The 24,238-nt window shown below is 36.7% G+C and overlaps 1 protein-coding gene across 1 annotated transcript in view; it reads left to right on the forward strand.

Moving 5' to 3' along the window:
- Positions 1-24,238, forward strand: part of LOC140745602 (dystrophin, isoforms A/C/F/G/H) — a 630,858-nt gene that overhangs the window by 602,495 nt on the left and 4,125 nt on the right. The window contains exons 48-63 of the mRNA XM_073077541.1: positions 12,926-13,185; positions 13,614-13,772; positions 14,587-14,723; positions 15,233-15,351; positions 15,907-16,076; positions 16,327-16,408; positions 16,710-16,842; positions 17,473-17,692; positions 18,198-18,309; positions 18,699-18,819; positions 19,562-19,709; positions 20,300-20,440; positions 21,036-21,159; positions 21,875-22,003; positions 22,420-22,543; positions 23,159-23,236. Of these exons, the coding sequence (XP_072933642.1) occupies positions 12,926-13,185; positions 13,614-13,772; positions 14,587-14,723; positions 15,233-15,351; positions 15,907-16,076; positions 16,327-16,408; positions 16,710-16,842; positions 17,473-17,692; positions 18,198-18,309; positions 18,699-18,819; positions 19,562-19,709; positions 20,300-20,440; positions 21,036-21,159; positions 21,875-22,003; positions 22,420-22,543; positions 23,159-23,236 (2,257 nt within the window). The remainder of the gene's footprint in view (positions 1-12,925; positions 13,186-13,613; positions 13,773-14,586; positions 14,724-15,232; positions 15,352-15,906; positions 16,077-16,326; positions 16,409-16,709; positions 16,843-17,472; positions 17,693-18,197; positions 18,310-18,698; positions 18,820-19,561; positions 19,710-20,299; positions 20,441-21,035; positions 21,160-21,874; positions 22,004-22,419; positions 22,544-23,158; positions 23,237-24,238) is intronic.

The following is a 24,238-nucleotide window of genomic DNA, read 5'->3' on the forward strand; positions in this document are numbered from 1 at the left end:
TGGTCGCTTCAGACAATCTTAGGTGGGATGAGTTGTGATTCTATTTGAGGTAGAATGAGAGGTTTAAGTGGCATTAAGCGCTGACTAACAAAGAAATGAAAGACGATAAGAAAAAATGGTTGACTCTTTGACGCTAGAACTATAAAAAGTACAAACACTTTCTATTATTCTGCTTTAACTCTTTCTATATTAAGAAAAATGTTAGTAGAACCAGTGCGATTCGATCAGGGAGGTACCATTTACATACCTATTTCTAGGGATGAAGTTCTGCATTTCGGTGAAAGGGTGGATCCTCAGGGTTAGAAACGAATCTTCCTCAGAAATGGAATCAAATTCCTCACGGATCAACCACAGATTCCAACCGGAGGTTCAGATTACAGATATCAATGGGCAGCAGTAACCATGAGATAAACTGCATGCTCGTTTATTTTAACAATTTTATAAAAAATAAAACACAATTTTGTAGTACAAAAATACGAGAGCAATTTTTTTAATATAAAAAGATTAAATTTCAATTTTCTCTTTTCAATATCAATATCGCGTTAGCACTCCACAAGCGATAACCGTATCACCGGCACCAATCACGTAGTTTATAAACTCTAGTGCTATATTGTTTTCATATTTTACTATAATAGCATTTACGTTTTGTAACAATTTGTATAAACTTCGTGACTAAGCTGGGAATATAGACGATAGACGATTAAGTGTTTTCTGATCACATTATATTTTACTAGCTAACCCGGCAAACTTTGTACCGCCTCAAAATCTATTTATCAAATATATTTCATATATAATATAGCCTATGTTACTCGTGGATAATGTAGCTTTCGAATTTTTAAAATCGGTCCAGTAGTTTTTGAGTCTATTCATTACAATCAAACAAACAAAAGTAGATATGCACAAATATCAGGATTCAGAACAAATATGAAAAAATATTTCTGCCAATTCCTTGAACTTTTTACCATTGTAATTTTACCATTGTACAGTTCTTTTATATCCCTTTGTTGGACTAAACATAGTCGTTCCTTAGTATGATAAATAAGACAAAATATAGTCTTTCTTTAGTTTAAAACATCGTAATAGTAAGTCACGAATAAATATCTCGATTATTAGATGTAGTGCAACAGAAATTCATTAGAAACCTTTATGATATGGCCACATTTAGTCGTTACCTTATAGACATTTATTGCATAATTTATATTAATTTACAACTGCAATTACAACCCTGCCTTGACGGACCATATAAAATATATTTAAATAATTATATATGGATACAATTTTTATTATAATTTTTTATGTATTAAAAATGAAAAACCGTAGGATTCACTACTAACGATGAACTTCCAAAGAAGTTTTCCAAAATGAAAATTGTTTTTAATACATTACAAACATCTACTCATATTATACTTTAGTATATTTGATCATATATTTTATTTATTCATTTGATCTCTTTTGATTTTAATCTCTTTGTTAATAATAAATCTTTCAACACCAGAAACCAATCGGATCAAAGATAGATCGATTGTCGCTCGATCTTTCCGTCAAAGTTTCCATCAGATGTGGACACACCCTACATGAGTCAGAATCGTGTTCCCAACTCAACTGAACCACGTATTACGAACATAGTTATGAGCAATTAGTTTGTCATTCCTGAAGGGTTACACGTTCGATTCCGTGTCGTGCTGTGTCGATCTAGAACCGTGTCAGTATTAATCGATAATACGTAATATTTAGTATATTACGTATTATCGATATATTTACTTAGCTTTATTACTATTCAAATGTAAGTTGTTGTAATTGTTGTTAGATCAGTGCCTTTATTGTAAAGTGAAAAGAATTGTAATAGACTAATTGAGCCCCGCGGTTTTAACCGATAAGGCGAAAATGACTAGTAAAGCATAGACTCTGTTACTTCGCGATAGTCTAGCTTTCTTATAGAAAAACTAGCTAACCCGGCAAACGTTATGTTGCCATATAAATAAAAAAAATGTTAAGGATGAACAACCCTTATCACTTAGGGGTATGAAAAATAGATAATAGCCGATTCCCAGACCTACCGAATACGCATATAAAATTTGATGAAAATCGGTAAAGCCGTTTCGGAGGAGTACGGTAACTAACATTGTGACACGAGAATTTTATATTTTCTTCTCTCTTCTTTAAAATCGATTTGGAAACAAAACAACTGCTGCAACTTCATACTGTAACTTTCGTGTGCGACGATGGTGCCAACTTGCGCGACTAATAGAGGTTCTATTTCTATTTTGTTGATAGCTGTTTCGAGACTGCAACCGCTGCAACTTCATACTGTAACTTTCGTGTGACGAATCTTAAAATTTCACTCTCATCATTCTTTCATAACGCGCCTAAAGAAGTATTACTTCAAAAAATAGCATTCAATCTAGTTAATATTTTCACTTTGGCCATCTTGAAAAAGGGTACCTACTATAATGAGTTTTTTTACAATACTTTTCACACTCTATCATGAAAATATTCGCGGCACAATTCATTCACAGAAAATTTTCAGGACCATTACCGTCTTAAATTTAATTATTAATGTATTATTTAATTGTGAATTATCACCACTTTGGTTTTTTAACTTTCCAACGTAAAACTCAATATAACAAAGTTTTTTATCAATTTTCACCGCTTTTACATTTTAAGTCAACGAATTACTACACAAAGTAGACTTAGGGACCTAGTAATCGCTCTGAAGGAAATAGAAAACCCTACTTGACAGGGGTATAAAGTACCCAATGACGCGTGTTTTCGTAAAATATTTAGATCCCTTATATATTTATAGGTACATACAGGAAGTTACGCATTGAGAAAATATTTTGCCTTTTAGTGAAATAAGAATAAATCTTTTGGTAGGGCTGACAGTGTTGTTCTAAGGATTACTGGTCCTATAGGCTAAAACTGTAAGAATCCACATTTCTGTACTTTATTTATTATTATTTTTTTACAACTTGGCTGACACGCTGCCGCGTGTCTATATCTTCAATAAGAATTTATGACTTTAGTAATAGTAAACTAACTAAAATACTAATTAAATGTGTAGAAGGATTAAAACCAGTTAAATTTGACTAGAGAATAACTACAATCCTTATTTTATCGTATACCTATTAATACCTATACCTATTTCTAAGTAGTTTCTAGTCCTAAGAAGCGACCGAAATCTGCGATCTGAAATCGGCTTCAGGAATGGCCGGCAGTAAGCAGTTACTATTAAGTCGTTTCTTCTTCAATCTAAAAATTAATAAACTCTTGTATTAATTATTATTTACGTGTAGGTAAAAACCTTACTACCCTTAAGCCTACTTACCCAAACATCCAAAGGGCAGCGAACGTCCCTCAAGACGTCATGTTCGCCCGAATACGTTTATTTCGTCCGTAAAGCCTTTTTCTAAAAATGGGCCATCGTAATCCCCATACTCAATAAAAGCTGGTATACAAATCAACCGTTGATGTATACAACGCCATATATATTATTAATACAGTAATTGGCTTGTTACATCATTATTCACTTTTTTTTTAACTTGATTGATAGTGCAAAAATATCTGCCTTTATAAAATCAATACCGAAAAATGTTATTTTTTTCAATGACTTATAGAAGTATAAAAAAGCAGCAAGAAGCAAGTGCCGCCCATCATCATCATCAACCCATTAACGTCCCATTGCTGGGCACGGGTCTCCTCTCATAATGAGAACGATTAGGACATAGTCCACCGCGCAGGCCAAGTGCGTATTGGTAGACTTCACATACATTTGACATTTTTTTTTATAAATCTTTCAAGTATGCAGGTTTTCCTTTACCGTTTAGCAAGTGATAATTAATTTCTAATACGCACATAACTTTGAAAAATCAGAGGTGCGTGACTGGTATTTAAACCTCGGACCCCTCGATCGAGAGGACGAGTTTCTTAAACACTAGGCTGTCACTGCCATCGCTAGGCTATCACTGCCATCTATGGCCCATAGACATCCATAATTAATCCCAAACAAAGTACTATGCCAGCCAGTCAGCCGTAGATTCATTGCTGTCCTTGCACTTCAAGTTATCTTGTTCTTATTTCTGTTTTACACATTTCATTTATAAAACAATAAAAACAAATTTGCAATCTGAACATTTCTTTCAAAGTACTTCGAATATTTCAGAATGAGAACCGAAGAACTTCTGTACATTCTTAAAAAATACAGTGATTCAAACTAGAAGTCAACTTGTTCGTTGCAATTCCGAAGGCTAACAATTTTTCAACGGAAGCGGAAGTTTTTCTAAAGAACGCCCGGGTGGCTTGCGGCGATGTCGGAAACTTCTTAATCATTACCGACGAATTGATACCGGGAAACCAACTGGAAATCTTGGAGAAACATTCGGTTTCAGTCCATTCAGTTTGGTATCAAGAAAATAGATGTTTTGTACCTTCAAACTGAATTTAAATCCAAATTGTATTGTTAAACGAGCTTTACTCTGAGGTTTTACCGAAGTTCAAATTGTAAATATCGTGGAGATTTTTTAGATTTAAAGTTTTTACTCTTAATTATTTTTCTAAAATAAAAATAGTAAGTGAATCCTTATAACATCAGCTAACTATCAGTAAAAGTTCCGTCAAAATCGGTCGAGCCGCTTCGGATATTAGCCGCAACAAACAGACAGACAGACATTATTACAATTTAATGAATTTCTTCGTTATAAAAAGAAATATGGACTATTTCTTGTAATTTATTCATAGTACATGTAATTGATCTTTATTGCCCATTTCAAATCAAATCAAATTTAATTTATTACGAGTTATCAAGACCATGTGTGTGGTCGTTCAATATCTTATCTGCAACAATGTTTATGGTATCACTAATAGAAGTAGTTTAATAAATGTTGTATGGTGTTGGTAAATATGTAATAACCACTCTCTTCTCTCTTCTCTTTTTATCAGAGGTAATAAGAGAATTCACAATAAGACTACTGCCAAAGATACTGCTATATGTAATCTACCCAGATAAGATTAGAGTTATACTCCTGCGTACTATTTTAGAACTTAATTAAGTAAGTGGCTTCCTTACCACACCTTTCAAACCAGAATATATCAGCGATTAACACTGCTGTTATAAGGCAGGAAAAGATGGTGGTGGTGCCTTCACATTTGAACCACAAAGGGCTCTACCACTTTTATAGATAGTTTAAAAGTGGCTAAATCTAATGTGCTCCGAATGGAAATAAAAGCATAATTATAAAAAGGTATTATAAAGGTATATTACGAGATAGCCACGTGATATAATTATCGCCACACTGCTAGTCCGGTCTGAAGTTGTTCCGTGCAGGTACGAGTATATATATACAATTTCCTATGGCGACGCGATTCATTTCTATATTCAGAGCGGACTAGAAGTTTTACGCGGACTATAACAATATACGTATGATTGTGTTCCAAAGGCATTTCTCTCAGTTAAAATGTTCAATCTTTTAACAGGCGGGTTCATCTAGAAATTATTCACTCCACCAAGTTTCTATGACCCGTTTCGTGACTACAAGTCGCGCTGTGTGGTCGGTATCACACTCGTGGATCACTTAACCAACTAAATATAGTCAGGTATTAAAACTTGCACTTGTTAAATTCTGTGGTTTGGAAGTTACAAGAAATGCACTTTTCTGTTCGTTGCCGACGTTGATTAGTAAAGATTACTCTCACCTAACACGAAAATGTCACCAGTTTTGACAATTGAAATTGTCGCTGTCATCTATTTTCGTTTTTAAGAAAAAATCGTGTTAAGTTCGTCATAGTTCGAAAAACCAAAAAACACGCTTTTTAATACGCTTTTATTAGCTTCAGACGTATTAACACGCTTTTATTAGCTTCAGTCGTATGTATGTTAGTATGTAACGGAATCTTTGAACATGATTTTAACCCCCTTCAAAACGTCGGATTAACTCGAAATTTGGCATACTTATTAAGGACCGATGACAATTCAATATTCTAAACATTAATAGTTTTGTACCATTGTCCTTATCAACATCCTCTATCCTGCTCCATTTATCAGGTTCGAAAAGCACCCCACACTTTTTCCACAATTATACTATTTACTGTTCCTTAATTGATTCTTAGATTGAAAATTATTTTCTACTTTTTAGTTGATTTTATCATAAAAGCGTGTTTTTAGTTTTTTGAACTATAATTATTTATGATAAAATCAACTAAAAAGTAGAAAGTAATTTTCAATCTAGGAATCAATTAAGGAACAGTAAATAGTATAATTGTGAAAAAAGCGTGGGGTGCTCCATTTACCAGTTTTCGAAAAGCACCCCACACTTTTTCAAAACGGAACACAGCAACGCTAACATTGCTGTTATTAGGCAGAAATAGGTGTGGCGGTGGTGCCGGCGGAGTCGAACCAGAAAGGGTTCTATCACCATATCAAGAAAGATGTGAGCTGACTTACATATGAGGACTTCTTTATGATCGGCTTCGGTGCCAACCTCAACATATTTCACTCCAAAAAATGCATTTTTTCATAAATTTTACAAATTGCCTGACCAACGATCCGCCATCTTGTTAAAAAAAAAATCCGATTTGGTAAAATTGAGCATATATCCGAGAAAAAAAACGAAAAAAATCAAAAAAATATTTAAAATGACACATCAGTGCCACCCCGCAAACACACTAATAGAATTGTAGAAGATTTGTAGATACCTGTTCGGCATGACTTTTGAATAAAGGCATTTTTAATTGAAGAAGCACATAGAAATGACGCAAGTAGGATCTACTACTACTTTTAGAAACATAAGCGCAAAATCTACTTGAAAGTTACAAAACAATAACACATACATTAATGTACTGTGAGGAACTTAAAATATATGTAATATAGTAAAACGGTGGAATCCATGCCCTCCCTCGACCCTACCGTTAGTTGTCTGTTTTCATTAATGATTTTATTAAGAGGGACAACGAACCTCTCTGTTCTTGCCGATTGTTTCAAGTAGGGATGGGATTTTAATAAATATCGATATTTTGGTATATAGATCGAAAATATCGATCGATTATTTTGCAAATTTAGACCAATATTATTGATGTATCGGTAGGTTATTTAAGAGTTATTAAAAAAAGAGGACCCTTTTTGCTGCCAAAGTTTTAAAAATATTAATTTTGTGGAGTTTTTCACCGATCTAGACATACTACTATTTAAAGTATGTATTTAAAATTTTTGGTGTCGTTATTTCGTTTTCTTCGACATATCTTATCGATACTGGACCTTATTTCGATGAGGGTTACATCGATATTTAGGGTTCGATATTATCGAAATTTCGAATTTCATTGCATCCCTATAAGTAAGGGCAATCATTCTATTAAGCTATAATGGCTATATCTGTAATATTGTCTGTCCTGTGGTTCAATTAGCGAGGCAATAAAGAAATTAATTGTAACTCGAAGTAATCATTGACGTTCTCACGAAAATATCAAGAAATTAGTAAGAAGTTGTGTTTTTTATCATTGCCACTAGCAAACATACCTTTTTCATAACATAGGAGTAGCAGACGAGCTGCATGCTCGTCCACCTGATGGTAAGTGGCTGCTGCCGCCCATGTACCTCTGTAATCAACGCCAGATAGAATTAGATATTTCTACCTGAGGTCGGCCACAGATGCGCCGCTGCCCCTGAGGACTAAGCTGGAATACCTCGGAAAAATATGTCTTCCTTACCACACACTTAAAACCAATATACAGCAGCGCTTCACACTGTTGTTATTAGGCAGCCGGAGGCGGCTGAAGTCGAACCACAAAGAATTCCACCACCTTCTTTCCCCATGATGGTAAATTAGGTGCATTGCATGGAAATCTATGGATAATGGATTCGAATAATAATTTATCCCCGTGTTAGTTTCATAACGAAATCCATTTTCCTAAACCAACATTGGGCAACCTGGTCAACCTGGACATCCTGGGATGTACGGAATCCAGTGGCTAACAAAATATTTGACATAGGAAAGTTGTCTCTATTGTATAATAAGGGTTAGAAATAAATAACAAATTGGTTAGGGTATGCGATCCGTCAAGCCGCACTCTGAATTTTAAGAACTTGTCATTGATCTAAAATTTCTGGATGGGCCCTTGAGCGTAGGACCAGAAAATATAGAAAGATTTAAATTTTCAAATAAAATTTACGTACCACTTTCAAAAAGAAACATATAAAATCATAAAATGACACAATATTAATATAATTTTAAAGAATGTATTAAAAATAATGTAAACCTACTACATACTTCCTTAGCTTATGTACTACGTAGATGCGCAAGATATGAAACTATTATAAAACCCCAAAATCCCCAGGACATTTTCGTAGGTGTCAAAATATATCCTTCCGATTTTGTCAGAAAAGCATTTTACACTATGATATTTTATTATTAAATTAAAAACTAAAAACCGCTAATTACAAACAAAAGCTAAAACACTTACTAAAACTTAATCATTTAGTTATCTAAACGATGACTACACAACATAGGCCTAACAAACAAGTACTTTAATCGCCGTAACCATTAAACCTAGGCATTTAGCCTCGAGCTAGGAATGCTAGGTTAGTACATTACGCAAATTAAGTTCATAATCTTGATGTGTATGATCATGATATTTACGAATAGATAAATTGTAATGACTGTAATTTTATAACTATCTGCGATTTTCTAACATCTTGAAATTTTAATACTAAGTATAATAGTTATATTTTTGACAAGCTCGATTCTCGTGTTAACTACGGATTTACTTTTATTCTGGAGATTTTTAGGATCTTTTTTTGCACGGTACCCTAATTCTTTTTCAAAATGAAAATCATTTACCGGCTATGTTTAACTACCAACAGACAGACGGACAGACAAAAATTTTAATACATTTTTTATAACTACTGTTTATACTTTCACGTGAATTTACTATTACACTGTTATTTTGACATTACTAACAGACACTTTATTTTTCTTTTGTATATTTATTTGTATAGATTTAGCTGAAACGGTTATACTGACACTTAACTTTGATATTGAGAAAGACAACGTTCGCATGTATCGATATTTATTTATCTTATTCATAGATATGTAAAGATACCTTGAAATTGAATGAAGCCACAAACGGCTTATTTTAGTAAGTTCTATTTTTGAATTCTTGACAAATAAAAACATTTTTATAGAAAATTTACGTATAAATAACTAATTTACGTAATAATTACGTAATTTACGTAATAAATAAATAATTATTTCAAATATTTTAGGGACATTTTAGCACGGAGACGAGGAAAAACTTTTTTACGCAACTATTTCAATTCTCAAAACTGGTTACGTTTTCTTGTTAGGAGTGAGTAATCTTTACTAATCTATGATCTTATTGATATTTTTCTTAAGTATCGGTATCGGTCGTGTATTGATGCCGATATCTTTCGTAACGTACATATCGGTGTATTGAGATACAAATTGATGAGTCAATATTTTGTATTTTTTTAATCCAAAAACATTTGAACGATGCAAAAATATTATCATGTATAATTAAATTATTTTTAATTATACGGTTCTATCCAATGAGTTCTAACCCTCATAATAACCAGATTCAATGAATTATATGGACGTGGGTTATAAGTACATAATAATAAATAAACACTGTATTTGCTTTGTTAATTAGCAACCTACTCAAATTATGAAAAAGGTTCTATTGTATTACATTGATACTTACAATATTCGTAACGCCTATCTATCGTATATAATGAAAACCTTTTACCATCATGGTTATAAGAGCTGTGAACTGAAAATATTAAATATTGGACCATGCACATTCATTTTAAAACGTTAATATCTCATATATTTACCATTTATTCTAATATTACAACCAAAATAGACCATACTGACGTATGGTCAGTCATATAGGTACTTATCATATCTGACACGGAAAATGTCCCAGGTTCGTTCCCTGACGAGGTATCTAAAATATTTTACGTTATCTGGGTATTGTATGTACTATGTACTAATCTTTGATACATTGATGTCATCATAAATTTACTCATGACAGCTATGATTTTCAGGGTTCCACACCCATAACGTAAAAACGGAATCTTATCACTAATCTTTCACGATCTGTCCGTATGTCTATCTGTTTGTCTCTTTGTCTGTCACCGGGTTCTATCTCGTGTTCCGTGTTCTACCTTAGTAATTAGGTAACTTTAATTTGACCCTTGAACCGTTTTTTTGAAATCACATCCAATTGAACAATATTTTTACCATAACTTAGTTCCTACCCTTTCCAGTATTTCCAGTAAATTAATTCCTTGTTTCTTTGTACCCCAGAGAGCATGTGTCGATTACCGCTTAAATAGTTACGTGATATGCAATCCTATAGACCAGGGGTTCCCAACCTTTCCTTGCTCAGGGACCACTTTTATGTCATTCTGGATAACAAGGAACCAGTCTGTAGGCATAATAAAAATAAACTATAATAATCAAACTGAAATTAATTAGAAACTCATTAGACTTACATATAAATAAATTTTAATATTGCATAATAAATTTTATGTGATTACTGAGTAAAACCTCCCCGGCGGCTATCCTCGGCGCTGCATATAGGACTCCGGGATCTCCAACGGAACGCAACCGGAGTCCTCTTAGCGCGGTGCCATGTCGGGCTCCGCCCAGGTGAGCTTGACGCTCGCCACACCGTCTGGTGCACACGACGGTATGCGACCACACATACCGTCGTCCTTCCCGGGGCCGCTGGCCGGGCGGTTCGAGCTCCCACTCTTGCCGCCCGCAATCCCGGAAGCCCCCTTTTATTCGCCTCTTACGACAGGCAGGGGATACGGTAGCACTATTCTGGTCCCGGAACTACAGGGACAGTGATTACTGAGCTACACTAATTCAGCTATCTTAGGACGAATATTGTTACTCAAACTAAACGCAAATCATCACTTACTTTTAAACAGCTCACGGCCCTTTTAATTCAAAATTATTCGCCGACCAGAGTTTGGCTTCCGCGGACCACTGATTGAGATCCCCTGCTATAGACAGAATACGCCATCAGAATGCCTAGTGAACCGACGGTCGTAAGTTTAATGATCCTACATTTTATGATGTAATTAGGAATGCTGTTGTAAATCAGATGTAGGTAATGCGTAAAGATAGCCTTATATAGAAATTAATGTTTAAATTTGTCAGTCCGTCTTCTAACGGTATTTTTAATGTCTTTTTATGACCATTAGATTAATTTACCTTATAAAGTCATAAGAAAAGATCTTAAAATAAAAAAAAAAACCTTTTATTTCAGCGACATTACGGCAGTAGTCACACTGATACTCGTATGTTCTGATTGAAGGGATGCTTTAGGTAAAAGGGGAGGGTTTAGAAGCTAACCACAATAAGATTATCTGTGTTGAGACACACGTAGAAATATCCATACTCTAACATATATCAAATTCCTCATTATTTTTATTGCCGGGAATGAAACCGAAAACATTTTACATTTCAGATAAATACGGTAATCGCTGCGCCACGCACGAAACAACAATTTAAACTCATATTTAGTGTTACCCCTACCGAGAATCGAATCCGAAGCTTTACACGTCACACCGGTACATACTGTAACTACTACACCGTTGACGTGGATTAAAACATTAAGGCACAGTCACACTATCCATTTCTTCCGTATCTTTAACCCCAGACCGGTACCGCCCGTTACCATTCCGGTCCACACATCCTGTTATCCTTACATCTAGATCTAGATGTCTAAGTAACACTAGATGCGTCTCCAAGGGACCAGACAAGGTCACTGTCGGAGGGTCGAGTATTGTTGACAGGCAAGGTTAGGGCACGATCGGGTTACGGTGATGTTTCCTGGTAGTATTGTAATACGTATTGTGGTACGATATTGGTTGAGAAATCTTGTTAAAATAGATTGTATTATAATACACTAAATTGTAGCCCAACAGGCATAATGAATGGAATCAAGAAGTTTTTCTTACAACTTACTGTGTACATTATATTTGATCTTTAAAGTTAAGCAAAGTCAAGCAAGGATAGGCAGTAGAATAGCTGACCATTAGTCGCCTAATTTTATGTTTTCCATGTTCTGAAGAGGACGTTAAGTTGTCAGCCTCAGATTGTATCATTGCTATCACTCGTTAAATCTTGTGAAAAAAATTTTGTCGATTTGAAAACAATCAACCGGTGGTTGAACACCGGGAAAGCGTGATGAATATATGGTAGGTGGTATGTTAAATCAAATTTTTGTTTAGACAAAATCTATGTTTGTGTGAAATTGTAGGCATATTACAAAATCAGCTGAAACAGCTAGAATGATTGCGTAGCTGTAATTCTCACGGATCTTACAAACACCCACTATGGATTACATTCTCCCTGTATTTAACTATTTTAACGCATATTTCATTATTAGGTAATTTAATCCCGGTGAATAACGAACCTACCAAACCAAAGTACTATGAACTACTTACTAGACTAGAACTAGACTTTAAATAAGTACATAGGTTTATTAATAAATATTTTCATCTGCTTCTTTAAGAAACATAATTAAACATGATTGGCCATCCTACAGCCTAATCCTTGTGATCGACACTGATAGCCAACCGGACGCCAATTATGGCTTTCACAGGACTTCCGGGTTCCAGACCAAACAGGCATTTAATGATGAATTCATGTTCTACAACGGTTCTGCTACTACCCTGATTTGTATTCTTTAATCTTCAAGATCGTAATTGTGGATATGTATGGCATTCATGATTCACATAACAATTCCTAACACATCTGTACAACACAATAACATGTTAAAATTCCTAGTGTGGAATTACGAATGTCCCTATGAGTTTCCGTTTTTAAAGAAGACATTATGCTAATATTTAGCAATGAGTTAGTAACTCGATAGTTAGTAATCATATCTCTTTGTTCCGCAGCGCGTGCGCACGTTCACAACATCGCTGGACGAGCTAGCGTCGCGCGTGCAGACAGCGGAGGCCGCGCGGGCGTCATGGCGCGCCCCCGGCGACGCTCGCGACGCGCGGGCGCAGCTCGACGCCGTCTCCCGGGCGAGAGCGCAACTACCCCCGCTGAGGAGACTCGTCGACGAGCTCAGGGCGCAGGCGCAAGCGATGGCCCGGGATAATGTCCAACTACCAGAGCATCTGGTTGCCAGGCTCGAGGATTTGAATAACAGGTTTGTGGACTATTCTTTTTTGTTTTTTTTTTGTAGCAAACTAGCTTGAAATCCATCTGGTTGTAAGTGACTGCTGTCGCATCTGTAAGCAACCCCAGATAGGATTTGGAGTTCCAGCTGAAGTCGAAAATATATGCTTATCCTGGACGATTGAGCCGGTATAAATGTCTCCTACCCCTGCAGACTGAACCTTTCCTCGGATAAATGTCTCTCCGGCGCATTGCTATTTAATTATAGAAATATATGTGGTAGTAGCTAAAACTATTGTAAGTCGAGTTAATAAGCTAAAGACTTCCAAATCCATTTAATCCTACTAATAACAGAATACCATGGTGCATCTCGATCACATGTGTAATCCTTGCTCCAAATTCTTATTCTTGATAGAACTCCTCACAAAACTTGGCTAACTTTTAGTACTCGGTTTCCAGGGTAACAGGGCTGAGCGCGGGCGGCGAGGAGCGAGCGCGGCAGCTGGCCGGAGTCGCCAGGGATGGGGGCGCGGGCGCCGCGCAGGGCTTCCTCGCGGGCTCCGTGCGCCCGCCCTGGGAGCGCGCGGTCACGCCCGCTAACGTGCCGTATTATATCAAGTAAGGTTTATGGAACTTTAGGCTATGATTTTCGATGTTCTTCTATGATTTATGAGGTTTCTTTTTCGAAAATAGAAGTAGCAAACAAGCAGTACATCTGATAGTAAATGGAGAATGCCGTACATAAGCAATTGTGATCAACAATTTTTGTTATATCAGCATCTGACTGACTCTTTATACCCTGCTGGTCACGAAGGGGAACATCAAAACAGACGAACGGTCAAAATATATTCCACTACGCCACTACGCCAACAGCAGTATTTTCTTAAAATAAACTATTTATAAACGTTTCAATCAATAATTAACGAAATGCTTAAAAAGTTGCGGAACTTGAAGTGTCCTTAACCTTTCGTAGCATCCTTATTGCCTGAATATTTGATCATTCAGGACAAAAGTAAAGTAGAATGTACCTTATTCTCAGGCGTAGCAACGAATCTATTAGCGATCTCAAGTAGAAGAAATGCTGTGTAAGGTCGATTTGTATTTATAAGATTGTAGTAGCGAACGAGCGTGCAGGTCGACTGACGATATATGGTCACTGTCGCCCTTGAACAATCAACTCAATATGGAACGAAAGATCAGAAGTCGATCACAAATGCTTTGCCACTTCTGACTAAGATAACATAAGAAGATAAGTAAGCTAGTTTTCACATTGAAATGCAAAACTACTTTACGCTATCAAGCGCGAAGCAGTTCTATGTAGAAATAGGTGTGGCGGTAGTATCGCCCTATTCGAACCGTATTAGATTCATCACCCTTTTACCAACATCGTCCATCCCTAATCGTCCTAATCCAAAATAACTTATTTCCACAGTCACGAGCTAGAAACAACCCACTGGGACCACCCGAAGATGATCGAGCTGATGAACTCCCTGGCCGACCTGAACGAGGTCCGCTTCTCCGCGTACCGCACCGCGCTCAAGCTGCGAACGGTGCAGAAGGCTCTTTGCAGTAAGTTACCCATTAACAGTGGTTCAAAGCAATAGATTTTTATTTTGACCAACCTTTTTGAAGGCCTTTTCTATTAATTGCTACGTTATTTTTGCTATTAATTGCATTGCCAGTCTAATCAAACTTGAGTGACAATTTTTTGTTAAGCTTGGAAACAAAATGTGGAAAACATCAACATTTTAGTGGTTCTCCGTTCTATTCTCAAAGGTCTGTGAGCTCTGTCAATAGACACTATATCTTCAACCCATGTCCATTGTAGTGCTGAACATTCGGAGACCCCTTTTTTCAGAAGTCTCAGCTGTAAAGGTTTATAACCATAACTTGTTCAGCAAATTAAATTAATTGCAAATCATCTGTTACATTATATCCTAATGTACTATCGAATCAAAACATCAGCTCATGTGAAAATATTATATTGTTATAACCATTTATTATCAATGATTTTTCAGCTACGTAATGACTACCATAGTTAATAAACCTCTTTCTAACCAAACTCCTCAATCTTCCAGTGCACATGCTGCAGCTGCCGGCGGCGCTGGAGGCGTTCGACTCGCACGGCCTGCGCGCACAGAACGACCGGCTCATAGACATCCCCGACATGATCACAGTGCTCACGTCGCTTTACGAGGTATGTGGAAAATTACTTTGGTCTATTGTAAATTTTTAGATGATCATTGCCACGTTGATAGCCACGTTTGGCTATACAATTGTATCTATGGGAACGGTGGTCGTCCTTTTAACGGTATGCTATTTTGCTCTTCCAACAGATAACACAGATAAAACTTAAAAAAATAAAATTAAAAAAAAAGTACAGAACATATTATTTAGTAATCCAGTGAATATGATTCAGAATATTGCATATGAAAACTTTTCTGCGTTTCAACAGAATAAAATACTGATTATCGTAAATTATATGAAATTTCTGACTATTTAAACAACAGTATCTATCCATAAATAAATAAATTTCTATGTATCTATTCATTGACCCAGGATTCAACACTTCCCAATCGGAAAATTTTCTGTGTCTGAATACTTAAACATATGTCTTGGTATGTGTGTGTGTGTATACAACTATGATATATTATTAATATCCACTAAACAAGAAACCGTATAAAAGTATAAAAATAATATTTTACCATTTTGTACACTTGTCAGCGTTTTTACACATATTTTTTCTTACCAGGTGATAGCAGCAGAGAACCCGAGCTTGGTGAACGTTCCTCTATGCCTGGATCTGTCGATCAACTGGTTGCTCAACGTGTACGACAGCCAGCGCACCGGCCAGATCAGAGTGTTGAGCTTCAAAGTGGGGCTGGTGTTGTTGTGCAAGGGACATTTGGAGGAGAAGTATAGGTGAGGAGCTCTTGAAATTGAACTAGCTTGATATGTCTTTCCACTTGGAAACCAGTACTTAGAAGAACTAGAATGCAAGAGAAGTCAAATCTAAATGCTCGGTACTTACATGATTGTGCATTCTGTACTGAAAGTTCTGTCGTCTTTAATTGAGATTGATCAATTAAATACATTTCTTCCTTGTAATTTCTTTAAGATTTACTGAAGACGAAATTTGAAGTGTTTAGCTAATTGTCAATTATGATTGCAGGTATTTATTCAGACTGATCGCAGACCCGTCGTGTCGGGCGGACCAAAGAAAACTGGGGCTACTGTTACACGATTGTATTCAAGTAAGGCATACTATTTATTATTTATTGATTTGGGAAACAAATAATTCATACTATATATATAACATAGATAAATGGTTCATAAATACATAGATACATACAGAGGAATAATACAGTTTCCAATATTAAAATAATTATTGATATTTTGGAAAATTTAAAGGTAAATAAGGAAAATATAACCAAAAATATAAGTTTTATATATCTTCTATTAAGTAAATTTAGGCGTATTTTAAGCATCCTACATTATATTGATGTTTTCATATCTCGACTTTATCATTTTTAATAATACCTTTATTTTCCATAGGTGCCCCGACAACTTGGCGAAGTGGCTGCCTTCGGAGGATCGAACATAGAGCCTTCAGTGAGAAGTTGCTTCGAGCAGGCCTCGGCTGCAACCAAGGAAGGGAGCAAAGGAGGCACTTTGGATAGAAAACCAGGTACGTTTACAAATTGATACTATTTTTTATTAATTGGACTCTTAAATAATTATGAACATTCTACTTTTTTGTGTTTTTCTTTGTGCAAAGGATGTGAAGGTTTTATATTTGTAATATTTCCATCACACTTATAAAAATTGTGTATATAGCTAATATGCTTTGTTTGAAGAACGACAAGGCATCTGCCATTCTGCGTTTCAACTTAGCATAGATAAAGACATTCTATTCTATTAACTCCTGTATTGATATTGTTAAGTTTGTTACTGAAAATACTTATGAGCTGCAAATAAATTAACGTGGACTGGGTACTTCATTACTACATTTATAACCGAGGTAGGTTCTCCTCATAACAGATTAAATTATAGTGTACATAATACCTATTTAGACATAACTGACTGATAATTTGCATGCTGACGAGGCAGGATAAGGGAACTGTATAATTTTAAGAACATTTGTTAACCTTATTCTAGCAAATAAAGATATATGAATGTGAATATGAATATGATGACTATCATCAAACTGTCATTAGACATCATCATGTACTATCATCATCACTATCAGACGAACTGCAACATTTTAACCAGTTTGGTAAAAAAAAGTACTTAATAATAATGTTTATCGTCTCCACAGAAAAAGAGAAGGAGAAAGAAGACAGCAAGGAGAAGACGCTAGAACGGGACGCGGACGGCCAGCTGCAGCACGTGGAGGCGTTCCACTTCCTGCAGTGGCTGCAGAAGGAGCCGCAGTCGATGGTGTGGCTGCCCGTGCTGCACCGCCTCGCCGCCGCGGAGGGCGCCCGGCACCAGGCCAAGTGTAACATCTGCAAGGAGTACCCGATTGTGGGCTTCAGGTAAGAAAACTTGTAAGGTTGAAACGATTATTGTTATAATGATAAAAAAGTGTAATATGCTCGTTATTAATAATAGATCTATCTTTATTGTGTATAGTTAAGATCGACATTTGACAAGTTTAGACATAGTCAAATATCGGTCTCTTCTAGATAAAAAATTGTTAGATTTCATCAATATAACGTTATAATGTTAGAATTTTCAGTTTCGAGTGCCATGAATATTAAGACAATCACAAAAATACCCAAAAGTTTGAACTCTAATGAATACTTAATAGTAGTCTTAAAAATTTAATGACTTAGCGTACTTAAACTGAAACTAAATAAATAAACAAATTATGCTTATGGCATTAAATAAAATAGTGCGTTTCATGAAAAAACTTCTATTTCTTCAATTTCTAATACTTCACCACACTTACCACTCACTGGTGCATATCAAGTTATCTTACATGGTCCTTCGAGCCGGATATGAAACAAATGTATTAAATTAAAATGTATTTTATTTTAGGTACCGCTGCCTCAAGTGCTTCAACTTCGACATGTGCCAGAAGTGCTTCTTCAGCGGCCGCAAAGCGAAGAACCACAAGCTGACGCACCCCATGCAAGAGTATTGTACAGCGGTATGTATTTAACATATCAATAATTGTGTCTTTTAAACTGATTCTCATTATGACTCAAAATTTCTATCAAAGTGTCTCAAACTTTGATATACATTTTGATTTTCACGCAGATCTCAGCTTGTGCAGCAAACGATCACCGCTCATGGACCAACTTAACAAATTTCGGATAAATTTCGATTTTGGAGCTTTTAAATAGATCATAGATGCGTAGTTGTGTTTTTACTGTTCGTTACATTTTCGACATACTTTAACAATTGCTATCCAATAAAACCAACGCCTTAACGTTTACTCTAAAGCATTGAAGTGCGCAAGTAATTGAGCCACTGGCGGTCATCCATCCATTCATTTTTGTAAACGTGTCGTTTTACTTAAATCTGGTGATATTTCAGACCACTTCTGGGGAGGACGTCCGTGACTTCACCCGAGCGCTTCGCAACAAGTTCAAGTCTGCGAGGTACTTCAAGAAGCATCCCAGAGTCGGCTACTTGCCTGTACAGACCGTTCTAGAAGGTAAGTTATCCGGAATTGTTGCCAGACGACAGAATAGTGCCCTTCCCTCCAACAACAGCCAACCCTTCCAAATTAAAAAAAAACAGTAAAGTCCTTGAAAAACAATAGGAAACAGTTAACTTACAAAATTGTTTTAAAATTTTATGGAAGCGGAAATAGGCGACGAAAGACAGTAAAAAGTGATATAAACAGAAAACTGGGATATTATTGAAAAACAGCATTTTTAGTTTTATAGCACTTTTCTACTTTGTAACACTTTTCCAATGCGTAACAGTTTTTCATTTTGTCTCAGTTTCCATTTCGTAATACTTTTTCAATGTGTAACATATATTCATTTTGTGGCACTTTTCCTCGTAGTAACACTTTATCATTTTTTAGCCCTTTTCCACCTTGTCACACCTTTCTAATTTGTAACATATTTCCAATTCGTTGCATATTTCCTCTTTGTAACACTTTTCCATTTCGTACCACATTTGCACTTTGTAGCACCATTTTGTACCAAATTTTCATTTTGTAGCTCTTTCCAACTTGTAACACTTAAGTTCCATAACTATTGTCTCTGCCATTGTTCATCATATTATATTTTATATTTATTATATTATATATTCATATATGTATTCATATGTTCTATGGTTGATGACAGATGTCCATGGGTAGTACCCACTTACCATCAGGTGGACTGCATGCTCGTCTGCTACTCGTATATTAAAAAAAAAATAAACACATTACCCTGCTTCCCCAGGAGACGCGCTGGAGTCGCCGGCGCCGTCCCCGCAGCACGCGGCGGGCGGCGGCGGCGTGGCCGACGACATGCACTCGCGGCTCGAGCTGTACGCCTCGCGCCTGGCGCAGGTGGAGCTGGGCGCTAGGGCGGTCGACACGCCCGACAGGTACGTTGTTCTGACCATTTTTTTAATTTTTGAAGTTAATCTTGGTAAACCACGCTTGACTTGGGCACTAAGCTGGCGCATTCACCAGCTTGACGAGACGACGACGACGAGCTTGACGAGAACGTTACGAAAAGTGTGATCAGGCGAGACGAACAGGAGTTAAGAGGGAGATATAAGTTCGTGAAGATAGATAAAGAGAGAGTTACGTTTATTAAACCTTAAATTATGATGTTATAAAGACAATATGTTCAGATTAAATTATTGCAGAAACACGGTTTTTTATTTGCTTTGTGATTCGTTAACAATATTGATAATGTTTATAATTGTTGTTGAAATAAACATGTAATTTTTTTATTACAATGATGTATAAATATCAAAATAAATATATATCAAAAGTATTACGATGTTGTTAATGATAATGTTAATAATGATGATATTTATGATGTAAACGATAATAATCACAAGAATATTAACATTAACTTAAACCTCAAACATTAAATTGGTTTGAATTCGTACTATTCAAACCACTTTGTAACCTGTATTTAGTACCACTTTGTACAATAAATAATCGTGTAACATCACATTGACAGTGACGAAGAGCACGCGCTGATCGCGCAGTACTGCGCGTCGCTGAACGGCGCCGCGCCCGACGAGGACGCGCCGCGCTCGCCCGTGCACGTGGTGTCGGGTATACACCGCGAGCAGCGACACGAGCTTGAGGCCATGATCAGGTGACCACCACCAACATCACCACCACTACCATAGCTACCGCCACCACTATCACTACCACTACTACCACCATCACCACCATTACCACTGCCACGACCGTCACTACCACTACCACCACCACCACCACTGCAATCACCACCACTACCTCTACAACCACAGCCACGACCACCACTACCTCTACAACCACAGTCACAACCACAACCACGAGCCACGTTAGTAGGACTGGAGGTGGTATACCTCTACTAACACTATCATTACTACTACCACTTCTACTATCACCACCACCGCCACAACTTTCACCACCATCACTACAACCATCACTACTACCACCACCACTACCTCCACTTCTACCACCACTACCTCCACCACCATAGTTACTATCGCCAATACTACGCTGCTGTCATTATGCAGCAATAGGTGTGACGGTGGTGCTGCCGGAGTCGAATCACACTACCTTATGTGACATGAAACTTCTAGAATAATTTGTGGTTTAAATCCGAAGACACCTTTGCAACACCAAATATACCAACAACACTAGGAGAAACATCAACACTCAGTAACCTAAGCAATAACACTATAACGTACTCGTAATTACAGAGAGCTGGAGGAGGAGAACGCGAGTCTCCAAGCGGAGTACGAGCGGCTGAAGGCCAAGCAGACACCAGGATCCACGCCTGAAGAGCAGCTTGGCGCTGAGAACAGGAACGCTCCTGTTGACCAGGTAAACAGAATAATGACATTTTACATCACAAACTTTAAATTATATTCCACCTAATGCTTGAGGAGGCCAAATAATTGAGGAGGGAAGAGTTACGTTGCTCTGGTGCAGATTTGGAACTATTTCGAAAAGTAAGGATGCCGTCATGTTTGCATGATCAATCATGAAGGTGGTAGAACCCTTTGTGGTTCGACTCCGGCGGCACCACCGCCACACCTATTTCTACCTAATAACAGCAGTGTTAGGCGCTGCTGTGTTCCGGTTTGAAGGGTGTGGTAAGGGAGATAGACTTTTCCGAGGCGTTCCAGCTTAGTCCTCAGGGGTAGCGGCGCATCTGTGGCCGACCTCAGGTAGGAATATCTAATCCTATCTGGGGTTGATTATAGATGTCCATGGGCGGCAGTAGCCACTTACCATCAGGTGGACTGCATGCTCGTCTGCTACTCTCAAACGAATAAATCCTCAAAAGAGACGAAGCATCTGTGATCAGCTTCAAATAAGAAAGAAAGAAAGAAAGAAAGAAACATTTTTATTCGGATAAACCCCTAATCTATATAGAGTTGCGTTAGTTGTTCATGGGCGGTAGTAATCACTTACTATCATCACCCTATGCTTGTTTGCTCAATCAATCTCATAGAACACCCTTAAAAGTAACAAATTTTTAATAGTTTTAATCGAAATTGATTTTCTCTTTTCAATCGAAATTTCTCTTTTCAAGGACATGATGGCGGAGGCCCGCTTGCTGCGACAGCACAAAGGCCGCCTGGAAGCCCGTATGCAGATCTTGGAGGAGCACAACAGGCAGTTGGAAGCGCAACTGCAGCGACTTCGAAGACTGTTGGATGAGGTAACATACCTACTAACCAAATGAATTTTAATTTGCACATGAAGTGTTTCAGCTTAGTTTTTGAAAATTGCAGTAGCTCAATATTTTTGACCAACTGCCAACACAATACACGTTCCAAGTCTGTAGTAATCAGTAAAATTTGGGACACACAACAACTTAACGTATTCCCACTAGCACATATCACGTTCATACTTAGTTCTTGAACTTATTATTGTCCCTCTTTTAGTTTAGTGCTCTGCTATCACCGGTATTTAATATTTATGACCAATTTTATTTGGAACTCTACTCTTATTTCGAGTCGGAGTCGATTATAATTATATTAGTATTATTAGTACATAGGTGTCTAGACAACTAACTAACTGCTAGCAGTTACATAGTATTAAACGTTGTTATAACCGGAATGCCTGTCCCCCCAGCCGGCGCAGGGCTCTCCCCCGGCGCGCACGGGCACGCTGCAGACGCGCTCGGTGACGGCCTCGCAGCTCGCCACCGACTCGCCCGCTAAGATGCACAACGGATTATACCACGATGCACAGACAAGTGAGTGACATTTATTTTTTATATTACTGAAGGGGTTGAAATACTTGAAATGTATAGATAGATTTTATAAGGTTCAATGGGATTGACATGTATTATATATTTTATTACTCAAAACCCAAAATAACTAGAAATTAAAAAAAAAGGTTCAAGTCATTTATATTATTAATATACTTCGGGAAAACGATGAGAAATTAATAAAAAATCTAAAAAGGGATTGAGTTTAAATAGGAATAAACAGGAATTTAGATAGGATTTTAAATAGGAATTACATAAATTTGGGAAAGACGTTTTTTTGGGAAACAAATAGTTTACTTAAAATTTAGACTTCTAATGTATGTCACATTAAGTGTTAAGTTAATTCATAGTCATGGAGACGACACTCCCTATTGTTTGTTTATGAAATATACGTATATTTGTGTGCAAATGATTAAACGATCTATTGTCACTAAAGAAATAAACCTATCTAAACTAATCTCTACAACTTCACCTTCACTTCAAGATTTAGGACTAGAATGTAAGACCTGATTTATCAAACGAAACTCGTCCCCTATTAGTCAGTATAAGTGTAAAATGTAATTAACCCGAGCGTCGTCCATTTTGTCCCCGCGACACAAGATGGCGGGCGCGCGGCGGAGCGCGAGGAGCGGCCGCCGCCGCCGCCGCACGCCGTGCACTCGCTCATGCACTGCGCAGGTACACCCCTACCCGCCCCTTCCCTAAACCATGCTGTTGTTCCCCGCAAGTGTTGCTAGAATTTTGTAGAATAAGCTAAAAATTAAAAAAAAAATAACCGACCGACTACCCTAAGAAGAGATTATCTATGATCTCTCTTTGAGAAGTCGGGTATATTGCGTATTTTTTTTTTACTACAGGAACTAATGTCTTTACTTAGTTTCGACGACTTTGAAAAAAATCTTTATTAAACATTATATTTTATGAAACAAAAATTGAAAGAAAGCAACTACAACAATGCAAATTATGAAGTATAATTAAAAATACACATTTAAATAAATAATCTGAATCTATAATTCAGTGTTTTCAAATAAACAAAAAGGAATCTATTTTATATAGGTACTCAAAATTTTATTATTTTTCAGTAATATTTATGAAAATACAGTTCATTTAGTATAAAATTATAAGATAACTTAAATTACTTGCGCGGGGACAATAGTTCATAGTGATGTACCCTCCTATAGTGTCGTGTGTTGTTTGGTTAACGTTTTGTTGTAGCGCTACTGCAATAAAGTTCATTCGTCGTTTTTGCCATACATACCTATCATAAACACAATTACCTACAGCTGACAAATAGCTAATTTCCTTGCTGTTTTTTGTGTCATTTAGGAGCTTGTGGTTTTGATTTTTTTTTCATCCATGTTGATTTTGATTTAGGTGTTGTTTGTATTTTCATATTATTTTTGTTCAGGTGTCTTTCAGCGTCTTACGATTGTTTTTTTTTCGCCTTGCATGAATTTGGCATGATAATATTTTTTGTATTGTCAAATCGAATTAATTCTAATGTTTTTGTCTTTTAACGCCAACCTAACAGGACGTATACCGTGAGGTAATAATTTTTTATAGAATTAATAGGTTAATTATATTTTTGTGTACATAATTTAAACGTAATTAACCTTAATTCCCTCGCTCTTCAATAGCCCCGCGTGTTGATTATGTAGATATCTAAACATACGCAGGACT

The sequence above is a fragment of the Epargyreus clarus genome, unplaced genomic scaffold (genome assembly GCF_041222505.1).
Source record: "Epargyreus clarus isolate Ecla_fem2 unplaced genomic scaffold, WU_Ecla_fem_2.2 ptg000010l, whole genome shotgun sequence".
In the NCBI taxonomy this organism is placed as follows: domain Eukaryota; kingdom Metazoa; phylum Arthropoda; class Insecta; order Lepidoptera; family Hesperiidae; genus Epargyreus; species Epargyreus clarus.